Here is an 18,913-nt window from a genome sequence, read left to right as displayed (position 1 = left end):
ATCAAAGAAAAATCTCATAACATGCCTGACAACGTCATTCCCTATTCTATTTATTCTTCTCTCTCTCCTCTAACAGACTTGTTAGCCACTTTCCTAATTTACCCCTCTTGTCCTTCTAGAATAGACATGTACAATTTTGGGCCTTTTGTTATTAGATACCAATAAGTCAGCATTTGTATCATTACTCCCCCCCTTCTAAAACAGTCTTGTCCTCAAGACTTGCATCAGAAAATTGATTACGAATGGTCACCGCATCTTCCCAAGTAGCCTCATCCTTCGATTGTCGTGCCCACTGAATCAACCATTGTTCCACCGGTTCCTGGAAGGCATTACCAGAACGTCTTGCTAAAACTGCTGCTGGAGTTAACATATCAGTTGTACTCAACTCTAATTCTGGTGGCAAAATCTGTTCGACCGGCACCGAAACGGCTTTCTTGAGAAGAGACACGTGGAACACCGGATGAATCTTAGAGGTGGGGGGCAAATCCAGTTTATAAGCCACTGGACCTAATTTACCCACAATCTTAAAAGGTCCAAAAAACTTGGCTGAAAGTTTTGGGTAAATGCGACTTACAACAGAGGTCTGGCGATAAGGTTTTAGCTTAACATACACCCATTCTCCAATGGAAAAATTAACATCCTTTTGTTTTTTATCAGCCTGTTCCTTCATTGCCGACTGAGCCTGTAATAGGTGTTGCTTCAACTGCTTTAAGGCTTCATCACGATCCTGTAACTCTTGGGCAACCGTTTGAACCCGAACTTCGCGTGGAATAAAATGAATAACTGACGGAGGTTTCCGCCCATACACAATTTCAAACGGTGTTATTCCGGTAGAACCATGAAACGTCGAATTATACCAAAATTCAGCCCAAGGAATCCACACCGACCAATTACGAGGCTGATCCATGGCGAAACAACGTAAATACGTTTCCAAACATCGATTAATTACCTCCGTTTGGCATCCGTCTCCGGATGGTAAGCCGAACTCATATGTAGCTCTATGCCATGAGCTTGAAAATTTTCTTGCCAGAATCGGCTAATAAACAAAGGGTCACAATCACTGATTATTGACTTCGGAATCCCGTGATGACGCACCACCTCTTTAACGAAAATCTCAGCAACAAGTTTGGCGGTGTACGAATGTTTGAGCAACACAAAATGGCTATATTTTGACAGCCTATCGACCACCACCAAAACAACGTCGTACCCTTTGGATTTTGGTAGACCCAAAATAAAATCCATAGATAGATGTTCCCAAATTGCTTCGGGAATGTCCAACGGCTGCAAAAGACCACCAGGGCTGTCGCACTCGTCTTGCAACGTTGACACATATCACACTCCCGTACGAACTTCTTGACATCCTTTAACATTCCCGGCCAATAAAGATTTGCAGCTAACCTTCGATAGGTACGATAGTACCCCGAATGCCCTCCCGATGCAGAGTTGTGAAACTCACGTAACAACGCAGGAATAAATTTGGAGGTACGAGCTATGGTCAAGCGGTTTTTGTAATACAAAACTCCCTGTCGAACCGTGTATCCGGAAGGAACATTAGAACCATCCAAACAAGCTTGAACAATAGATTGAATTTTGGCATCTGCTTTAGCTTCATCCACCATTTTAGCACCTTGTAACCATAAAGGTTTTGAAACAATAGTCAGCAACTCTCCTGAATCTGCCTTACGCGATAACGCATCAGCAGCGCGATTTTCCCAACCATGCTTATAAAAAATTTCGAAGTTGTAACCGAGCAACTTAGCTACCCAATTTTGCTGGTCCGGAGTGGTGATCCGCTGCTGTAATAGGAACTTTAAACTTTTCTGATCGGTATAAACCACAAATGTGGTTCCCAACAAATATGAACGCCAATGTTGCACCGCTAAAACCAAGGCCATAATCTCCCTTTCTTATGCTGATTTGGCCGATTCCGTTCGCTTAACGCCTTACTATAATAGGCAATGGGTTTCCCTTGTTGCATCAAAACCGCTCTGATACCTCGTCCCGATGCATCACATTACACAACAAAGGGAAGGGTAAAATCAGGCAATGCCAAAACTGGAGCCGAAACTAACGCGTGTTTTAAGGCATCGAACACCTGTTGAGCTCCCGCATGCCAAATAAAGGCATCTTTCTTTGTCAAATCGGTCAAAGGACGAGCGATACTCCCATAATGTTTCACAAATTTCCGGTAGTAACCGGTGAGACCAAGAAACCCTTGGAGCTCTTTAATTTGTTTTGGAACAGGCCACTCCATCACTGCTGCAACTTTGTTTGGATCCATAGACACCCCCTCTCCAGAAATTATGTGACCCAGATATTCCACCGAGGTTTGACCGAAATAACATTTCTTTTGGTTCACCACGAACTGATTCTGCAATAAAACATTCAAGGCTAGTTGTAAATCCTCAAGATGAGCCTCCCCACTCGCACTATAAATCAGAATATCATCAAAAAATATGACTACTTTCCGTCGTAACAGGGGCCGAAAGATATCGTTCATAACGGCTTGGAAAGTAGGAGCGTTCATGAGTCCAAACAGCATTAGCAAATATTCATAATGCCCATCATGCGTACGAAACGCTGTTTTCTCAATGCTGTCAGCTTGCATTCGAATCTGATTATACCCCGATTTCAAATCCAACTTGGAAAAAAATCGAGCTCCATGTAATTCATCTAAGAGTTCCTCCACCATGGGAATAGGAAACTTGTCAGGAATCGTGGCTTTATTAAGAGCTCTATAATCTACGCACATTCGCCAAGTTTGATCTTTTTTACGAACCAAGATTACGGGACTAGAAAAAGCACTTTTACTTGGGCGAATCATCCCCAAGGATAATAGTTCCTAAACTTGTCTCTCAATCTCGGCTTTCTGAGCATGAGGATAACGGTATGGACGCACACAAATGGGTTCATTAGGTTTCATAAGCACGATGTTATGATCATGAGAATGAGTAGGGGGAAGCTTAGACAAAGCTTGAAAGACACTACTACAGCTATCCAAAACCTTCTGTAGGGAATTCTGTTGAGACAGAGATAACTCAACAGGTGCCCGAGCCATAAAAAAAGATTGAGAGAGTTTACCAGAGTGAACATGATCAGGACAAGATAACCATTGTTGAAAAGCAACCTGCTGATGCGATGAAGTAGCCCCTTGAAGAGTGACCCACTCTCTGTTGTGAAGAAAACGCATCCAAGATTTCTGCCAATTGTGAGTGACCTCACCTAACGATTGCAACCATTCCATTCCCAACACCATATCTAGATCACCGGTGTCAAAAACTAAAGCATTAATAAGGAACGAGCAAGTACCCAACGAAACAGCGATATTGCAACATTGTTGAGTAGTTAAAACCTTGTAACCATCTCCCAGCTGAATGCGAACTCCATCAAAGGAGGTGATAGGCAACCCCAACGAGTGAACCAATTTGGGCGAGACAAAGTTGTGAGTGGCGCCACTGTCAACTAAAACCACCAACGAAATGTTAACAAGGATGCCTTCGAGCTTCAACGTTTTCCCCCAGAGATCGAAGTATGAGCCCCAAAAAATTCTAACACCGAACAAGAACCCTGAGGAATATCAGTTAATTCAGGCCCTTCATCAGCCTGAAGACACTCCAATCGGCATTGTGTGCCCTCATCCTCATCATACTCATCATCGCCCAGAAGTAGAACACGTAACTTGCCCTCTGGACATTTGTGGCCCGGACCGAACTGTTGTCCAGATCTGAAACACAGGCCCTTTTTCCGTCTCTTCTCCCACTCCGTATGTGTAAGAGAACGAACACCTCGATCACGGTGAAAAGTGTGTGAAACATCAAATGGGCCCGCTCCTGAATGGCGAGTAAGGTTAGAAGAACGATTGGGATCAACACGAACAAGCCCAGTTCCAGATTTAGGGGAAATTAACCCACGAGTCACTACGATCCAACAAACGATCCAATGAAGACACACTCGCCGGTCCACCTTGTTGGTAACGGAAACGAAATTGAGAAATTCCTCCTGAGGACGGCCTTAGCATCTCCTCCACATCCTTGGCCAAATACATAGCATCCAAGCGAGGGAACAGACGATGCAGACGAACCCATCGTTTTACCTCATCACGGAGGCCAGCCACAAAATAACCCAGCGCCGGTAAACGTGGAACCAATGACAACAAATACTCAAAATCATCGATATAGTCATGAATCGATGAGGTCTGTTTAATGGTTGCTAATTGTTCATAAGGGTTTTGAATTTCTAACCCACTAAACCTCTGTAAAAGTTCTAATTGAAATTGCTCCCATGTCAACGATTCATGAACTTGTTGAACAATTGTAAACCAGTGTTGAGCAACACCCCCCATGCTTAATTGAGCCAACCGAATACGTAAATGAGAAGAAGTACCGTTAATGTCGAAATACAACTTARCTTTCTGGAGCCACCCTTGAGGATCAAACCCGTAAAACTCAGGTAGCTTGACCTTCTTCACCGCCCACGGCAGCCCAACGTTAGCTGTAGGGGGCGTATGATCACCATCCACACACCCAGCAGCCACCCCCGTATTGAAAAACGTGGTCGACGACTGATGTCCCAACCCGGATCGACCACTCGAATCGAAATTAGGATGTTGTGTGCCCTGCTGTTTCATCCAATTCAACACGATCGTACGAAATTCCCCAGATTCGATTCGATCAGCCTCCAAAGCTTGGAGAGGCAATTTGATATCAGCAACATCAGATTGAAGTCGCTGAATATGCTCCTCATGTTGCTCAATGCGATTTTGAATGGAACGAGTCTCCATGAAACCTGAAGCAGATACAGAGAAAGAAACAGTCGACAGCAGGTCGTCGGCAGGTCGGACCAGTGATGAAGAACATAAAATAGAATAATAATAACAGTAGATGAAATGGGGAAGGAATAGGGAACTTGTATTAATGGAGAAATAAGAACCAACAATTCCAGGGAAAACTCCNATCAAAGAAAAATCTCATAACATGCCTGACAACGTCATTCCCTATTCTATTTATTCTTCTCTCTCTCCTCTAACAGACTTGTTAGCCACTTTCCTGATTTACCCCTCTTGTCCTTCTAGAATAGACATGTACAATTTTGGGCCTTTTGTTATTAGATACCAATAAGTCAGCATTTGTATCATATCCATTGACGAACATTGCCTTCTTCAAACAACTTTTCACTCGAGGAATTTGTTTCCCGATATCCTCTAACATAAGATCTATGCAATGGGCAGCACATGGAGTCCAATGAAGATGCTTTCTCGTAGCTTCTAGCATCTTCCCTTTAAAGTTTAAAATAAAAATATTAAGTTACAAAATACATAATAGTATTAAAAATACATAGTAGCATTATTACATATATAATATTATTAATATATAAATTATAATTAGGAATAGACTAAAATAGTAACTCATACCCGCTTTAACGTACGCAGATGCATTATCGGTGATCACTTGGACTACATTTTCTTCTCCAACATCATCCACCATTTTATCAAGAAACCCAAACAACAAATTTGCGTCTTTAGAGACATCGGAAACATCCATAGACTTCACAAATACAAAACCCCTTGGAGAGTTCACCATAAAGTTAATTATGTCTTTTTGGACAATCGAATCATGCCATCCATCCGATAAAATAGAGCAACCTTTTTGGGCCCATTCCTTTTTATGTTCCTTTACTTCTTCTTCAACGATTTTTACTTCTTGGTTGAGTAAAGGGAATCTTAGCTCATACATGCTTGGTGGTTTCATTCCAGGGCCAAATTGGCCAATAGCTTCAATCATTACACTAAAGCTATCATAAGTAGCGGCATTAAAAGGAATGCCGGCATCATAAAACCACCTTGCTATTTGCGTACAAGCTTTATCCCTTAACTCCTTTCGAACCACCGCATTTATGGTTTGTTGTATCCCTCCTTTTCCATCTTTTTTACCTTTGATCACGTCTTCAGGATTAGAAGTGAAGAACCTATCTAGGGGACCTTTTTGTCTCGGTTTTTTCGTGTGGGCACCTTACTACTACCACCTTCTATTTCAACACAGTCATCGTCCTCTTCACCAAGATCATAATCATCCGAATGCAAGTAACTTGAGTTCATTAAATTCTCCACCTTCGCTACTTTTTTCTGCATATAAGACTTTATTTCTTCTTTTACATGTTCTGGACAATTTGGACAATTAGTAACAGCTGATAGACCTCCAATAAAATGTCATTTTAAACGATATACACCACCCTTGACTACTTTACCACAAAAGTGGCAAGTGAAATTGTTCCTACATTTAGGATCTTGAGTTCCATATTTTCTACCGGGGTCACCTGATGAAGTGTTTGAATTTGAACTCGCAATAGGTTCCGATTCCGACATTCTGTAAGCTGGTCGACTTCTGATTCTTCAATTTGCTAGTTGTCGACTGTCGAGCTGCTTCTTCTAGGTTGTCGATCTTTTGCTGGTATCGACTACTGCTGCTGCTTCTACTTCTACTTCTTCAATATGTGATGCGAGTTCGTTTTCTACTTCTTTGCTTCTTTGTTGGTTGTCGAGTATCGAGCTGGTTGTCGACTGTCGAGTATCGCGTTTTATGTGATATGCGATAACAGTCGCTGTCGGCTACTTCTATAATCAAGGTCTCTCGCGCTACTTCTACTTCGTTGTCGGCTACTTCTATTAGGTCGATAACAGTCTATCTCTAACGTTCTATTTTACTTAAGAAGCCCAACTAAAAACTGAAAAAACAGCCCAAAAACGCAACTACATGATGCGCTGATGCATAAGTGATGCACACATCGAGTGATGCACGCATCGAGTGATGCACGCATCGAGTGATGCACGCATCGAGTGATGCACGCATAGGTGATGCGATCGCATCATGGAATCGCAACGCATCAGACCCTTTGATGCGTTTTCTTCAGCTCATCACAGCGCATAATGCGCGCATTTTTAAACCCAGTTGTCAATAATTCACCCTCTTCAGCCCTACAAGATAAAGCATCAGCTGCTCAATTTTCCCTACCGGGTTTGTAACAAATTTCCAAGTTGTAACCCAACAATTTCGCCACCCAATTTTGTTGATCTGGGCTGGTAATTCGTTGTTGTAATAAAAACTTCAAACTTTTCTGGTCAGTATAAACCACAAAGGTAATCCCTAATAAATAAGAACGTCAATGTTGGACGGCTAACACCAAGGCCATAATTTCCCGTTCATAAGCTGATTTGGCCAGGTTTCGACGCTTAAACCTTTGCTAAAATAAGCGATAGGTTTTTGCTGTTGCATTAACACCGCTCCAATTCCCCGGCCTGGAGCATCACACTCGACCACGAAGGAAAGATTGAAGTTGGGAAGAGCCAATAAAGGAGTCGTGACCATGGCTTCTTTTAATCGTTCAAAGGCTTCTTTTAATCGTTCAAAGGCTTCTTGTGCTCCCTCATGCCACGTGAAAGCATCCTTCTTCGTTAGATCTGTTAGAGGTTTGGCGATGCTGCCATAGTGTCAGATGAACTTCCTGTAGTACACGGTAAGACCCAAAAACCTACGCAATCCTTTAATTTGTTTAGGTATCGGCCAAGCCAACACCACTTCAATCTTTTTAGGATCCATAGCAACCCCCTCGCCATTGATAATATGCCCCAAATATTCTACCGACATTTGACCAAAAGAGCATTTCTTTCTATTGACAAGCAGCTGATTTTGTTCTAGAACACGTAACACCACTTCTAAGTCAGCCAAGTGTTGATCCCACGAAGAACTATAGATCAGAATGTCGTCAAAGAAAACCACCACCATTTTACGTAACCAAGTGCGAAAAATTTCGTTCATTATGGCCTGAAAAGTAGCAGGAGCATTCGTGAGTCCAAAAGGCATCACGAGGTACTCGTAATGACCGTCATGAGTACGGAATGCCGTCTTCTCAATACTATCCGGATGCATACGGATTTGGTGATACCCCGATTTCAAATCGAGTTTAGATAAGAATCGAGCCCCATGTAATTTCATCAATGAGTTCATTAACCATGGGAATCGGAAATTTATCCGCCACTGTAGCCTTGTTAAAAGCCCTATAATCCACACACATCCTCCACATTTGATCTTTCTTCCGAACTAAAATGATTGGGCTCAAAAAAGCGCTTTTACTAGGTCGTATCATGCTAAGATAAAGAAGTTCTTGCACCTGTCGTTCAATCTCTGTTTTTTGCACATGAGGGTACCGAGATGGGCGAACACAAATTAGGTCATGAGAGGAATGGAGAGTAATAACATGGTCATGCATTCTTGCTGGAGGAAGACTCGAAGGAGCCTGAAAAGCCTCCGAGAATTGGCTTAATAGCAGTTGCAAGGCCCTCCCTTGTGTCGTGGTTAAATCATTCCCAAACCCAACGTCATTTTCGGTAAAGAATAAGTGGCAGCTTCTGAACCTTCAAAAATAATCAACCATTGTTGCAGAAAATCAAAGGACCCTGAGTTACTCGCATACCTTGAAGGAAAAACTGAGACCCCATTAAAATTGAACTTCATCCAAGAATTCTCCCAATTGTGGACCACTTCTCCCAATGTTTGAAGCCAAGCCATACCCAAAACCAAATCCAATTCCCCAGCATCTAAAATCAAAACATCCACATTAAATTCATAATTTCCCACCAACACTTGGAGATTAAGACATTGTTTATCAACAAGTGCCTTATGGCCATCCCCCAATTTGATACTAATTCCCGAACAACAAGTAAAAGGTAGAGCTAAAAATGTTACCAAATGTCGAGAGATGAAGTTATGAGTTGCTCCACTGTCGACTAAGATGATAGCCAGAATGTCTCGAATCGCCCCTTCTAACTTCATCATCTTGCCCCATGGACCTCAGTGGAAACCCCAAAATACTCCAAAGCAGCACACATTCCCGACGGGGTCTGCTCCTCCTCTGAACTGGGTTGGCTGTCGGAATTCTCTAAGTAACAAAGGTCACCCGTAACCAGATCATTTTCATCATCGCGCAACAATAATACCCATAGCTTCCCTTCGGGACACTTATGAGCTGGACCAAATTGCTAACCACATTGAAAACATAACCCCTTTTTGCGGCGCTCTTCCCATTCCGTTCGAGTAAGGGAACGGTACCCCCGATCCCTCTGACTGCCGGAAGGAACGTCGGAAGACGGAGAACCATAAGAACGTGAAGTTAAACGATATATTTCGACCTTCTTTAAGAAAATTAGTGCTGATATCTTTTGACAATATTTTTGTATAGAGTAGGGACGAAAATGATCATGTAAAGTACTTAAGGGAGGTATGTGAACAAGAAGTGAGTTCGTCCAATAAGTAATAGTGGAACTAGGCACGTGGTCTCAAAAAAGGGGGTGTCTTTGGATATGACAAAAGTTGAAGCAATGCGCAAATGGCCAACATCGGAAACAGAAACACATCTAAGGGGATTTTTAGGTTTAACTGGTTACTACAAAATATTCATTAAGGGATATGGGCAGATAGCAAGGCCTTTAACTGATTTGTTAAAGAAACAAGGGTTCATGTGGCAAAAGGCAGGTGTAGCCTTCGAAAAATTAAAGGCTTTGACTACAACCCCAGTTTTAAAGCTACCAGATTTTAGTCAACCATTTGAAAATGAAACAAACATATTGGGGCAGGGCGTTAGAGACGCATTAATTCACGGTTTGACAGCCGATCGATCACATACCACAGCCAAGTCTTGGGTCAAATTGCTCAATAGATACACATATAAGAGAAGGAACTCATGGCCATCATATTTGCAGTAACAAAGTGGCAGCCTTACTTGATCGGAAGGAAGTTCATCGTGAGGATAGACCCATAAAGCTTAACGTTTTGGAGCAAAGATACCAAAAGTGATAAACCAAGCTTTTGGGGTACAAGTTTGAAACATTTACAAGGCAGGAAAGGCGAACCAAGCAGCGGATGCACTATCAAGGAGAGACAGAGTGTTCTATGATGAGGGGACCTCAATGGAGACAGTGGGCGACGATCAAAGAGGAAATAACCAATGATTCATTTTTAAGCCGGATGATGTCCCAACTACAATCTCAAGAAGGGATGCACAAAGGATTTGAAGTAAGGCAAGGTTTATCTGGGTACAAGGATCAGTTGGTGATCTCGAAGTCATCACAACCGATCCCTATCATTTTGGAGGAATTTCATGTGTCACCAATGAGGACACATTCTGGCGAGGAGAGAACATATCAAAGAGTAGTCCATGAATTGTTTTGGGTAGGCATGAAGGGAGATATAAGGGAATTGGTCAAGAAGTGTGAGATTTGTCAAAGAAATAAAAACCTAGGTAGAACCCCTGGTGGTGGCTGGTTGCAACCAATTCCACTACCGCTAATGGTATGGGAGGAATTAACCACGGATTTTATAGGACTACCAAAATCGGAGGACATGGATACTATTATGATGGTAGTCGATCGATTAAGCGAATATGCTCACCTCATTCCGTTAGAACATGCATTTTCCATTTTCGACAACAGTAGCTAAAGTTTTTATACAAAAGATTGTCAAACTGGATGGCATTCCAAGCTTGGTGACCATGGATAGGGATAAGGTTTTCCTTAGCAGTTCTTGGAGAGATTTCCAATTACAAGATACAAAGTTAAAGTTTACCACTGCATATCATCTATAATCTGATGGACAGGCAGAAGTAGCCAATCGAAGCATTGAGCAGTACTTAAGGTGTTCTACATCAGACAAGCCACGACTGTGGAAGAGATGGTTGTCATGGGTTGGATATTGGTACAGTACCACATACCATAGCTTCATTCACTGTTCACCATTTAAAGTGTTATATGGGAGAGATGCTCCAATGATTTAAGGAAGGCTTAATGGTTGTTCCAGCCATGGAACAAATGCTGAAAGACAGAGACGATGAGATTGATCTGCTACGAATGTTCTTAACGCAAGCACAACACAAACTGAAACAACACGTTAATGGGCATAGCAAGGAGGTAAATTTAGACATTAGAGATATGGTTTTCTTGAAGCTTAGGCCCTACGGACAAAAAGCTTTAAGAAGAAGCAACAATCAGAAGATGTTTGCACTCTTTTATGGACCTTATAAAGTGGTAGGCATGGTGGGAAAGGTGGCTTATCGCTTAGAATTGTCAACACCTACACAACTCCATCCCGATTTTCATGTCTCTCAATTGAGGAGAGCAATTGGACAGTGCGCCTCGTCAACCATTTTGCCGAATCAACTGAAAGACGATATGGAAATGATCGTACAACCGGAAGATGTCTTACAAGTGTGGATAACACAAGACGGAGGACAAGAAGCATTGACCAAATGGAAGAATTTACCTGTATTTGAAGCCTCTTGGGAAGACTGTGAAATGTTGAAGATACAATTTCCTTCTTTTCATCTTGAGGACAAGATGCAAGTATTGCATAAAGGTATTGATAGACTTCAGAGTATAAAGACGTATGAAAAGAGGGCAAAATAAGAAGCTAAAACACAGGTTCCGGATAAGTCCACAAGTTTCTAGATAATTATCTAAAAATAATTATGTTTTTCTTCTTTGTTTTGCTTTAGGATTTGTTTTATTCTAGGAGTCTTTTACTTATTAGTTTAAACCCTTCATTGTTTACCTTTTTGTGAATAGATATCAATTCATTATAATTCAATGCAGTTGAATAGGGAGAGACTGCAGCCTCTCGAAAGCTGCAAGGTATTAATATTCGACTCTTGGCAATTTTTCTACTTTGAGAAGAAACCAAATAGAAAACATAAATAAATTGTACATCGCCACCAACATTAACATCAAACATAAACCTTAATCGATGATTGCAAACCAGTTGGCAGATATTTTCAGAAAATCTATGAACGTGGAAGTTGCCAAAATTTGTAAAAGGAGGGTGGGGTTAAAGACCCATAGAGGTCGGGGGAAGCAAACTGATGATGCAAAACCCTAAATTGAAAATTGTGTGAGCAGTAAGGAGGAGGGTGAGAGAAAGGCAGCAAGAGCACCTCATCAATGCATTTCACCTGAAAAAGGCTTGGCTTATCACCTTGGTCACTTATATCTCATCAATGTTTGCTGTTACCAGCATTTGAGGTTCTAGAAATCAATCTTCTAAAAATCCTGGTTTAGGCAGTGGCATTATGCATCTTCCTACCACTTTGACCTTGGGTTAGTTATGCCACTTAATCGGTTTCCTAGGAGTTAAGTATTCCCCATCACTTCGATTAGCAACTAATTGTTGAATTAAGCATGTCAATAAACTGAATGGGAAACATCTGGCTTTTCTCAACTTGGAAGGAATCTCTCCAATCCTCTGAGTAATTGTACAGATGAAACAATGAAACTGGTCATTTAGAGAAGTAGTCTTATCAAAATAATATAGCATCAAAATTGCATGTGTTTACATAATCTAAAATACTTATAACGTACACATTTAGATTAACTGTTTGCGTCTAATAGCCAGGTCTCAACCACCTGGTTCCATTATACATTTTTTAAAACACTTCCAAAAAAAACCTACATATGGATCTAGGGACTACAAGCCATGCAAATATAACATCCACCGAACAAGGTAGAGCATCCTAAGACATAACAAAATAAGCGGAGAAGATGTAGGGGTGTTGCAAATTAGAGATCCAACTGGTTATCAAGTCTCTTTGTGATGATTTTTAATCGGATTGGACAATTTACACCATAAACAAACAGTACACAATGAAATAAGGAACAATTCCTAGAGCTCAATAAAAACAAATAAATGGATCAAGGATTAAACGTATACCTCGAGAAGCTGTATGCCTGTAAACTTGTAATTACACTCGATTGCTAAGACAAATCAGAATCAACACTATCTAAAAGCTCTTCAACGTGCATCTATTAGAGATGAAAAGGAATATAAATGAAATTTCATGTGGGAATCGAACCAATTACCTAAACCCTAAACCTTACAGTAATAACAAGTAGAAAGAGTAACTTTCATAAATCAAATGAAAGAAATGAGCGAATTAGATAGAGATAAACTGACCTCTGATCTTGCGTGGGTCCAAGAACGAAAACAAAAGGAGGAAATCAAGACGTATGGAAGTGAGGGTGTTGGCTGCTATGGAGGTGGTGGCGGCCGTGAAGATGGTTCAACGCCGTTTAGCCACAATCCGTTAATCACAAATTGTAAATGTTTTACGAGATTCAATCATTCCTTCAGCTTAGTCACTGAACTTTGGGTTTATTTCTATTTCAGCCACATTAATTTTCTTTTTTCTGCTTCGGCCACAAACAATCTTTGGCAACCCGGGATAAACACACAAAATATTATATATATATATATAGAGAGAGAGAGAGAGAAGGAGAAAGAGAGAGAGAGAGAGAGGAGACGTAATCAAATGAGGATCACAAAAAAATTGGGACCATGAAGACAATTTTAACATAAAATGTCATATATCCTAGAGTAGGGATGCTTAAAAACCCGACCAATCCGATGAACTCAACCCAACGCGAAATAACTCAACCCGAAACAACCCGATGTCTAATCGAGTCGTAAAATTTTCAAACCGTAGGTATTGGGTTGATATTGGGTTACTATTATTTGAACCCAACTCAACCCGATGAACCTGATATCCTTTTATTTCTTGGATTTAATATGATTGTTGAATTTCTATTAATATAAGCATTAGACAATTACACTATCACGTACGCTCTTCATATACACATCTTTTCAATATATTCACATCTCTATATAACTCATTCGTATATATGTTCAGTAATTTTAATCATATATACGTAAATTAAGAAAATTAACTAAATGTGATATACGTAAGAAATATGGATAAGTTGTATCAAATGGTTGATGATGAAAAATAAATTATGAGTAGAGATATAATATATTCAAGGTTAGAAAAATATTTTAATGTACCAAAGTATCAACCCGACCAACCCGTACGGTTTGGGTTGGGTTGGGTTGTACTTTCGTTTGGGTTGGGTTAAGATTTTTCAAACCGCAAGCATTGGGTTGAGTTGATCAAATGTCTTAAACCCGATCAACCCAACCCGTGAGCGCCCCTATCCTAGATCTCTGATTAATTTTTCATAAGTAATACAAAAGGCACACATTGGTTAATTACCATATACTTTCTTTGTTTCTAAAAAGTATCCACGTTTCTATCTTAATTTGTCCCATAATAAGTGAAACTCAGGGTTGGTCTTGGGGTTTGGACGCCCCGGGAAGAAAGATTAAATAATGCCCTTGTTATATAAAAACCAAACAAAACATATTGGGCTTAGAACCTAGTCAAAGTAGGTAGCTTATCCTCACACCAATTTTTAATACTATTATAGGTTGATAATGTATTTTAAAGGCAAATCTCTTGTGATACACCAGATCTGGCTCGAAACTTACCCGACAAGGAATTTCGCTACCTTAGGACCGTTATAGTTATGGCTTGATTATTAGACCATGGTATTTGATTCGGAAAATAACATTATACATATCTTACAATTATATAGCAACATAATGTAAATTTAAGTTGAACTGAACTTCGAAGACTTGCATGCAGTTAATGTTGTGCTCTAATTGTTGGAAATATTGATGAGGTTGGAGGTTTTCCCCCATCCCATATTGGTAGGAAGAGAAAACTTTAGAGACTTATAAGGCATGATCCTCAATTGGGCTTAAAACATGTTGGTAGGCTCATGGTGGGGGTCATGAGTGGAAAGTCTAAAGACCATGCGCAGGCATGGTCGTGGTCTCGGCCTAGGCCTTGACTGCGAAATTCGTAGAGTGGCGCGAGGAGCCGCATTTTGCATTTTTATTTTTTGGATTTTAGCAGATTAATCTCGGTTTTATTTGATTTTAAATTTCAAAATTTAAACTTTAAACTAAAAAACGTTTTTAATGATCCCTAATCTTAGGGAGCGAGCCATGATTTTTAGGGGTTTAGCCTGTATAAATATTGGATTAGACCTCCTCTCTAAACACTTGAAAATCTGCTAGATTTCTCTTGTTTCTGCTTTCTGCTCCACAGTATCGTATTATTCCTATGTTTTTCTACATCAACTTTGCTTCTGATTTCGTTATCATAGTTGTGGTTAGATGAAATACGTTACTGCATCAAATCTTTGGGCTTTGTGACTAAAAGATTCACAATTTTATAGGGTGGTCCTATAAAACATTTAAGGCCAGGTTTATACCATGCAGTTCTTCCTTCTATCATCATCAACAAGTTGGTTTTTAGTTTTCTTTTATTGCATTTTAATTTTTTGTTCATTAAGGGTGCGTTTGGTATGCAGACTACATGGGACGGGACGGGACAAAAAAATTAGTCACATGTTTGGCATGCCATGGACAAAAAATACATAGGATAAGATGAGACTATTTTTAAATCTCATGGGACAAAACTTGATGGTTTTTGTTCCACCAAAAAAGGTGGAACAACATGGGACTAAATATAAATTGACTATATTACCCTTGTTATTTCTTCCAATAGAAAACCTAATTATCATTTGTGCAGCCTCCTTCATCACGTACTTGATTTCTTCCACATCGCCTCCTTCATCACGTACTTGATTTCTTGCAAAAACCAGTGATTCTCAAATGGTGTTTTATGAAAGGAGATGTCGGGAGTAATAATTATGTATACTTTTTGTATTTTATCCATAATATCAACATAGAAAGAGAACCCACCTTCTTCGCAATTTCAAGCTCACGACTTTTCTCTCGAAGACTCGTTCATCTCCAAGCTCTCCTCATCGATCATATCCACCACACTGCTTTCGAGGTATTCAAGATTCATTCCAGTTCATCTTTTCTTGATTTCCATTCTAATTTATGTGTTTCAATCTCCTTTCGCTCTCAATTCTAGGGTTTTCTTACTTTATTGTCCTGATTTGGGGTTCTTGATTTCTATATTATATATATATATATATATATATGTACCTTTGAAGTAGTTTTCTAATTTATATTAAACTTTTGATAATGTCGTGACAAATGTTACAAGTGAATTTGTGGTATGACAAATGTTATTTACTTGTGGTATTGGAATGTTAAAAAAATGTGGGTTGAATAGCATGTCAAAATGGGTAATATTTAAGTGCGATTGTCGGGTTGACTCGTCAACACCCTTTTGTCATTTTTTTGGATTTATATTTAATGTATTAAACTTGATTATAAAAACTATGTAATTAAAATATATTTTGGTTGATTTGTTGTCATTTTATGATCATTATATGATATAAAATAACATTGAACAACATTTAGGGATAATATGATCATTTTAACATTTTTGTCCTGTCATGTCCTGTCCTAGTCGTACCAAACATAGGACAGACAATTAGTCCTGTTCCGTCTCGTCCCGTCCTGTCATGTCCAGTCTAGTCTGCGTACGAAATACTGTCTAAGTGAACTAGTCTACATCTACCCCTTTCTTTTAAAGAATCTATCGTGAAGGATAAATTCAATCAGTGTAGTGATAATTGGTTTAGTTTTTCTATTCTGGATAATAAAATCGCCATTTTAAATAATAAATTTATGAACTTTATTGTTTTGATTCACTTTTGATTATTAAAGCTTTAACTTTATTTATAAAGATTTAAACTTTATTGTTTTTTATCTATTCAATATTATTTTTTCAACAATCTTAAAGGTTTTATAATGAAATCCAGAAACTTACACATCTTGAATCAAGATCTGGTGAAACTTGTTTAACGGGAACAACTATACCTGTTTGGCTGACAAAGTGAAATTCATGTTGATGGTACTAAAGTTCTACTATGTTATAGAGCCAAACTTGACTCCCACTAAAAATACGGTTCAGAAGCGGGAAAAGAACCGGATAGCACAAGAATAGTCGAAATGGAGAAACGAAGACTTATCCGCAAGGAGGAAGAAACCTTGGCCTCGGACATATCAAAAATGTCTTATTGGTTGTTTAACTTGTACTCCCCGATTATTAATCCAAAAGAATTATGGAAAGCCTTGGAATTCAAGTATAAGGCACGAGAGGATGGTACAAATAAATATCTAATACCTGAGATTCCAAATGGTTGATGACTAACAAATAGTAGAGTAAGTACATAAGCTCCAGGTGTTGGTAAAAAAATTTAAAATGCTTTTGATATCTCTTCCCAAAATCTTCCAAGTAGGGGAAGTCACTGATAAATTGCCCCAGTCTTGGAAGGATTTTTCAAAACACGTGATGCATAAATCCGAAGATTATTCTTTGGACGATTTGCTCAAACATTTACAAATCAAGGAAAAGGCTCATAATTGGAATAAGAGGGGCAAGTCTGTTGTAAGTATTATGTCTGCAGGGAGGCGGGACACTATGCTCGTGAATGCAAACAAAGGAAGTCCGAACCATCAACTGCAAATATAGTTGAAGGTATTCAACACCTCATGGAAAACCTATTTGTAGAAGAGATTGACATGATATATGAGGCATCTACCATAATTGTGGCTGGTAGAGGAAGTTGGTACTTAGATTCTAGAGCCACGATTTATGTGTGTGACTCCATATCTAAGTTTGTTGATTATGGTGCAATCAGAGAGGAAAACAAGTGATTGTGGGAAACAATAGGAGAGTGGATGTCGTTGGGATGGGTATTGTGCTACTAAATTCACTTATGGAAAAATTGTCACCCTAAGATATGTACTTCACGTCCCTTCCGTTAACAAGTGCCTCGTATCTTTGAGCAAACTCGATGAAAACGGGTTTGGAGTCAACGTTGAGGGAAGGAGGGTCGTGGTTTACAAGAGAAAGAACTTCATTGGAAAGGGATACTACCAGTTGGGTATGTATCGCCTAATTTGAGTGATGATGATTCCAATGCCAAGGGGGCAGACTTAATAAATCAGTGGGTAGTAACATGTTAACAGTGTCGGATAATGTATTTAATTTTTTTGTTTCAATTATCGATGTAATCCCTGTTCTATCAATAAAAATAATTCTTTGGAGTATTTTGCTTGTTTTACTTCTTTATGGCATAAACGTTTAGCTCATACAAATGTAAAAAATATTGAAAACATGCAAAATAAATGATTAATTAAAATTGATAACAAAGACTTTCGGAAATGTGAAATTTTTATAAAATCAAAATTTACAAAGAAACCTTTTCTTTCAATTAAAAGGAACACATCAATTTTAGAGTTGATTCATTAATGATATATGTGAATTAAATGAAATACTTATCCGTGGAGGTAAAAGATATTTCATTACATTCTACGACGACTTCAGTCGATTTTTACATGTATATTTATTACACTCAAAATATGAAGCTTTTGACGCATTTAATATTATAAAGGTAAAGTGGAAAATCAACTCAAAAAACAAATCAAAGTACTTCGAACAGACAAAAGTGAATATTTCAATAGAGAGTTCGCTACATTTTGCGAAGAGAATGGTATCAAACATGAACACACCTTATCATTCACTCCTCAACAAAATGGATTGGCGGAACGAAAAAACCGAACCCTAGTTGAAATGGTCATTGTATGTTGAACCAATCAGGTCTGCTAAACAATTTGTAGGGAGAAGCTCTGCTAACTTCTTGTCACATACATAATCGGATCACGAGTCGTGTGATTCCATCTAGCCCATATGAGCTCTGGAAAGGAAAGAAACCAAACCTGATCTACTTTAGAGTTTGGGGTTGTATTGCCTACTATCGAATACCCGATCCCAAAAGATCTAAATTGGGAGCCCGTGCTTTTAAAAGCATATTCGTGGGATATGCTAGAAATAGCAAGACTTATAGATTATTGAACAAAGAATCATGTGTTATAGTAGAATCCAGGGATGTGGAATTCTTTGAAGACAAGTTTTCAGAAGATGTTGAAAACTCGGAACCAATTTTGGTCTCTAATCTTCCTAATACATCTCGTGATAGTTCAAAAACATCAAATAAGGTTGACGAACCATGCAGAAGTACAAGATCAAAAAAAGAGAAAAGTCTATGAGA

At 39.2% G+C, this 18,913-nt stretch overlaps 2 protein-coding genes across 4 annotated transcripts in view; both read right to left on the bottom strand.

Moving 5' to 3' along the window:
• Positions 1–38, bottom strand: part of LOC112516182 — a 3,585-nt gene extending 3,547 nt beyond the window's left edge. Inside the window, exon 1 of the mRNA XM_025123204.1 lies at positions 26–38. Coding sequence (XP_024978972.1) covers positions 26–38 — 13 coding nt within the window. The remainder of the gene's footprint in view (positions 1–25) is intronic.
• LOC112517404 overlaps positions 1–13,254 on the bottom strand; it is an 18,214-nt gene extending 4,960 nt beyond the window's left edge. Inside the window, exons 1-2 of one of the 3 annotated variants that reach the window (XM_025124825.1) lie at positions 12,990–13,233; positions 12,747–12,838 (exon numbers count right to left, since the gene is read on the bottom strand). The gene's annotated coding sequence lies outside the window, so the exon portion shown is untranslated. Of the gene's footprint in view, positions 1–12,746 lie in introns of all 3 variants that reach the window. The other 2 variants (XM_025124828.1, XM_025124826.1) reach the window with 2 other exon arrangements.
• Positions 13,255–18,913: the final 5,659 nt, after the last annotated feature.

This window comes from Cynara cardunculus (assembly GCF_001531365.2).
Source record: "Cynara cardunculus var. scolymus isolate 2C chromosome LG 8, CcrdV1, whole genome shotgun sequence".
Taxonomy (NCBI): domain Eukaryota; kingdom Viridiplantae; phylum Streptophyta; class Magnoliopsida; order Asterales; family Asteraceae; genus Cynara; species Cynara cardunculus.
The sequence above is the reverse complement of the archived record's forward strand: the minus strand, read 5'-3'. Positions and strand labels throughout refer to the sequence as shown.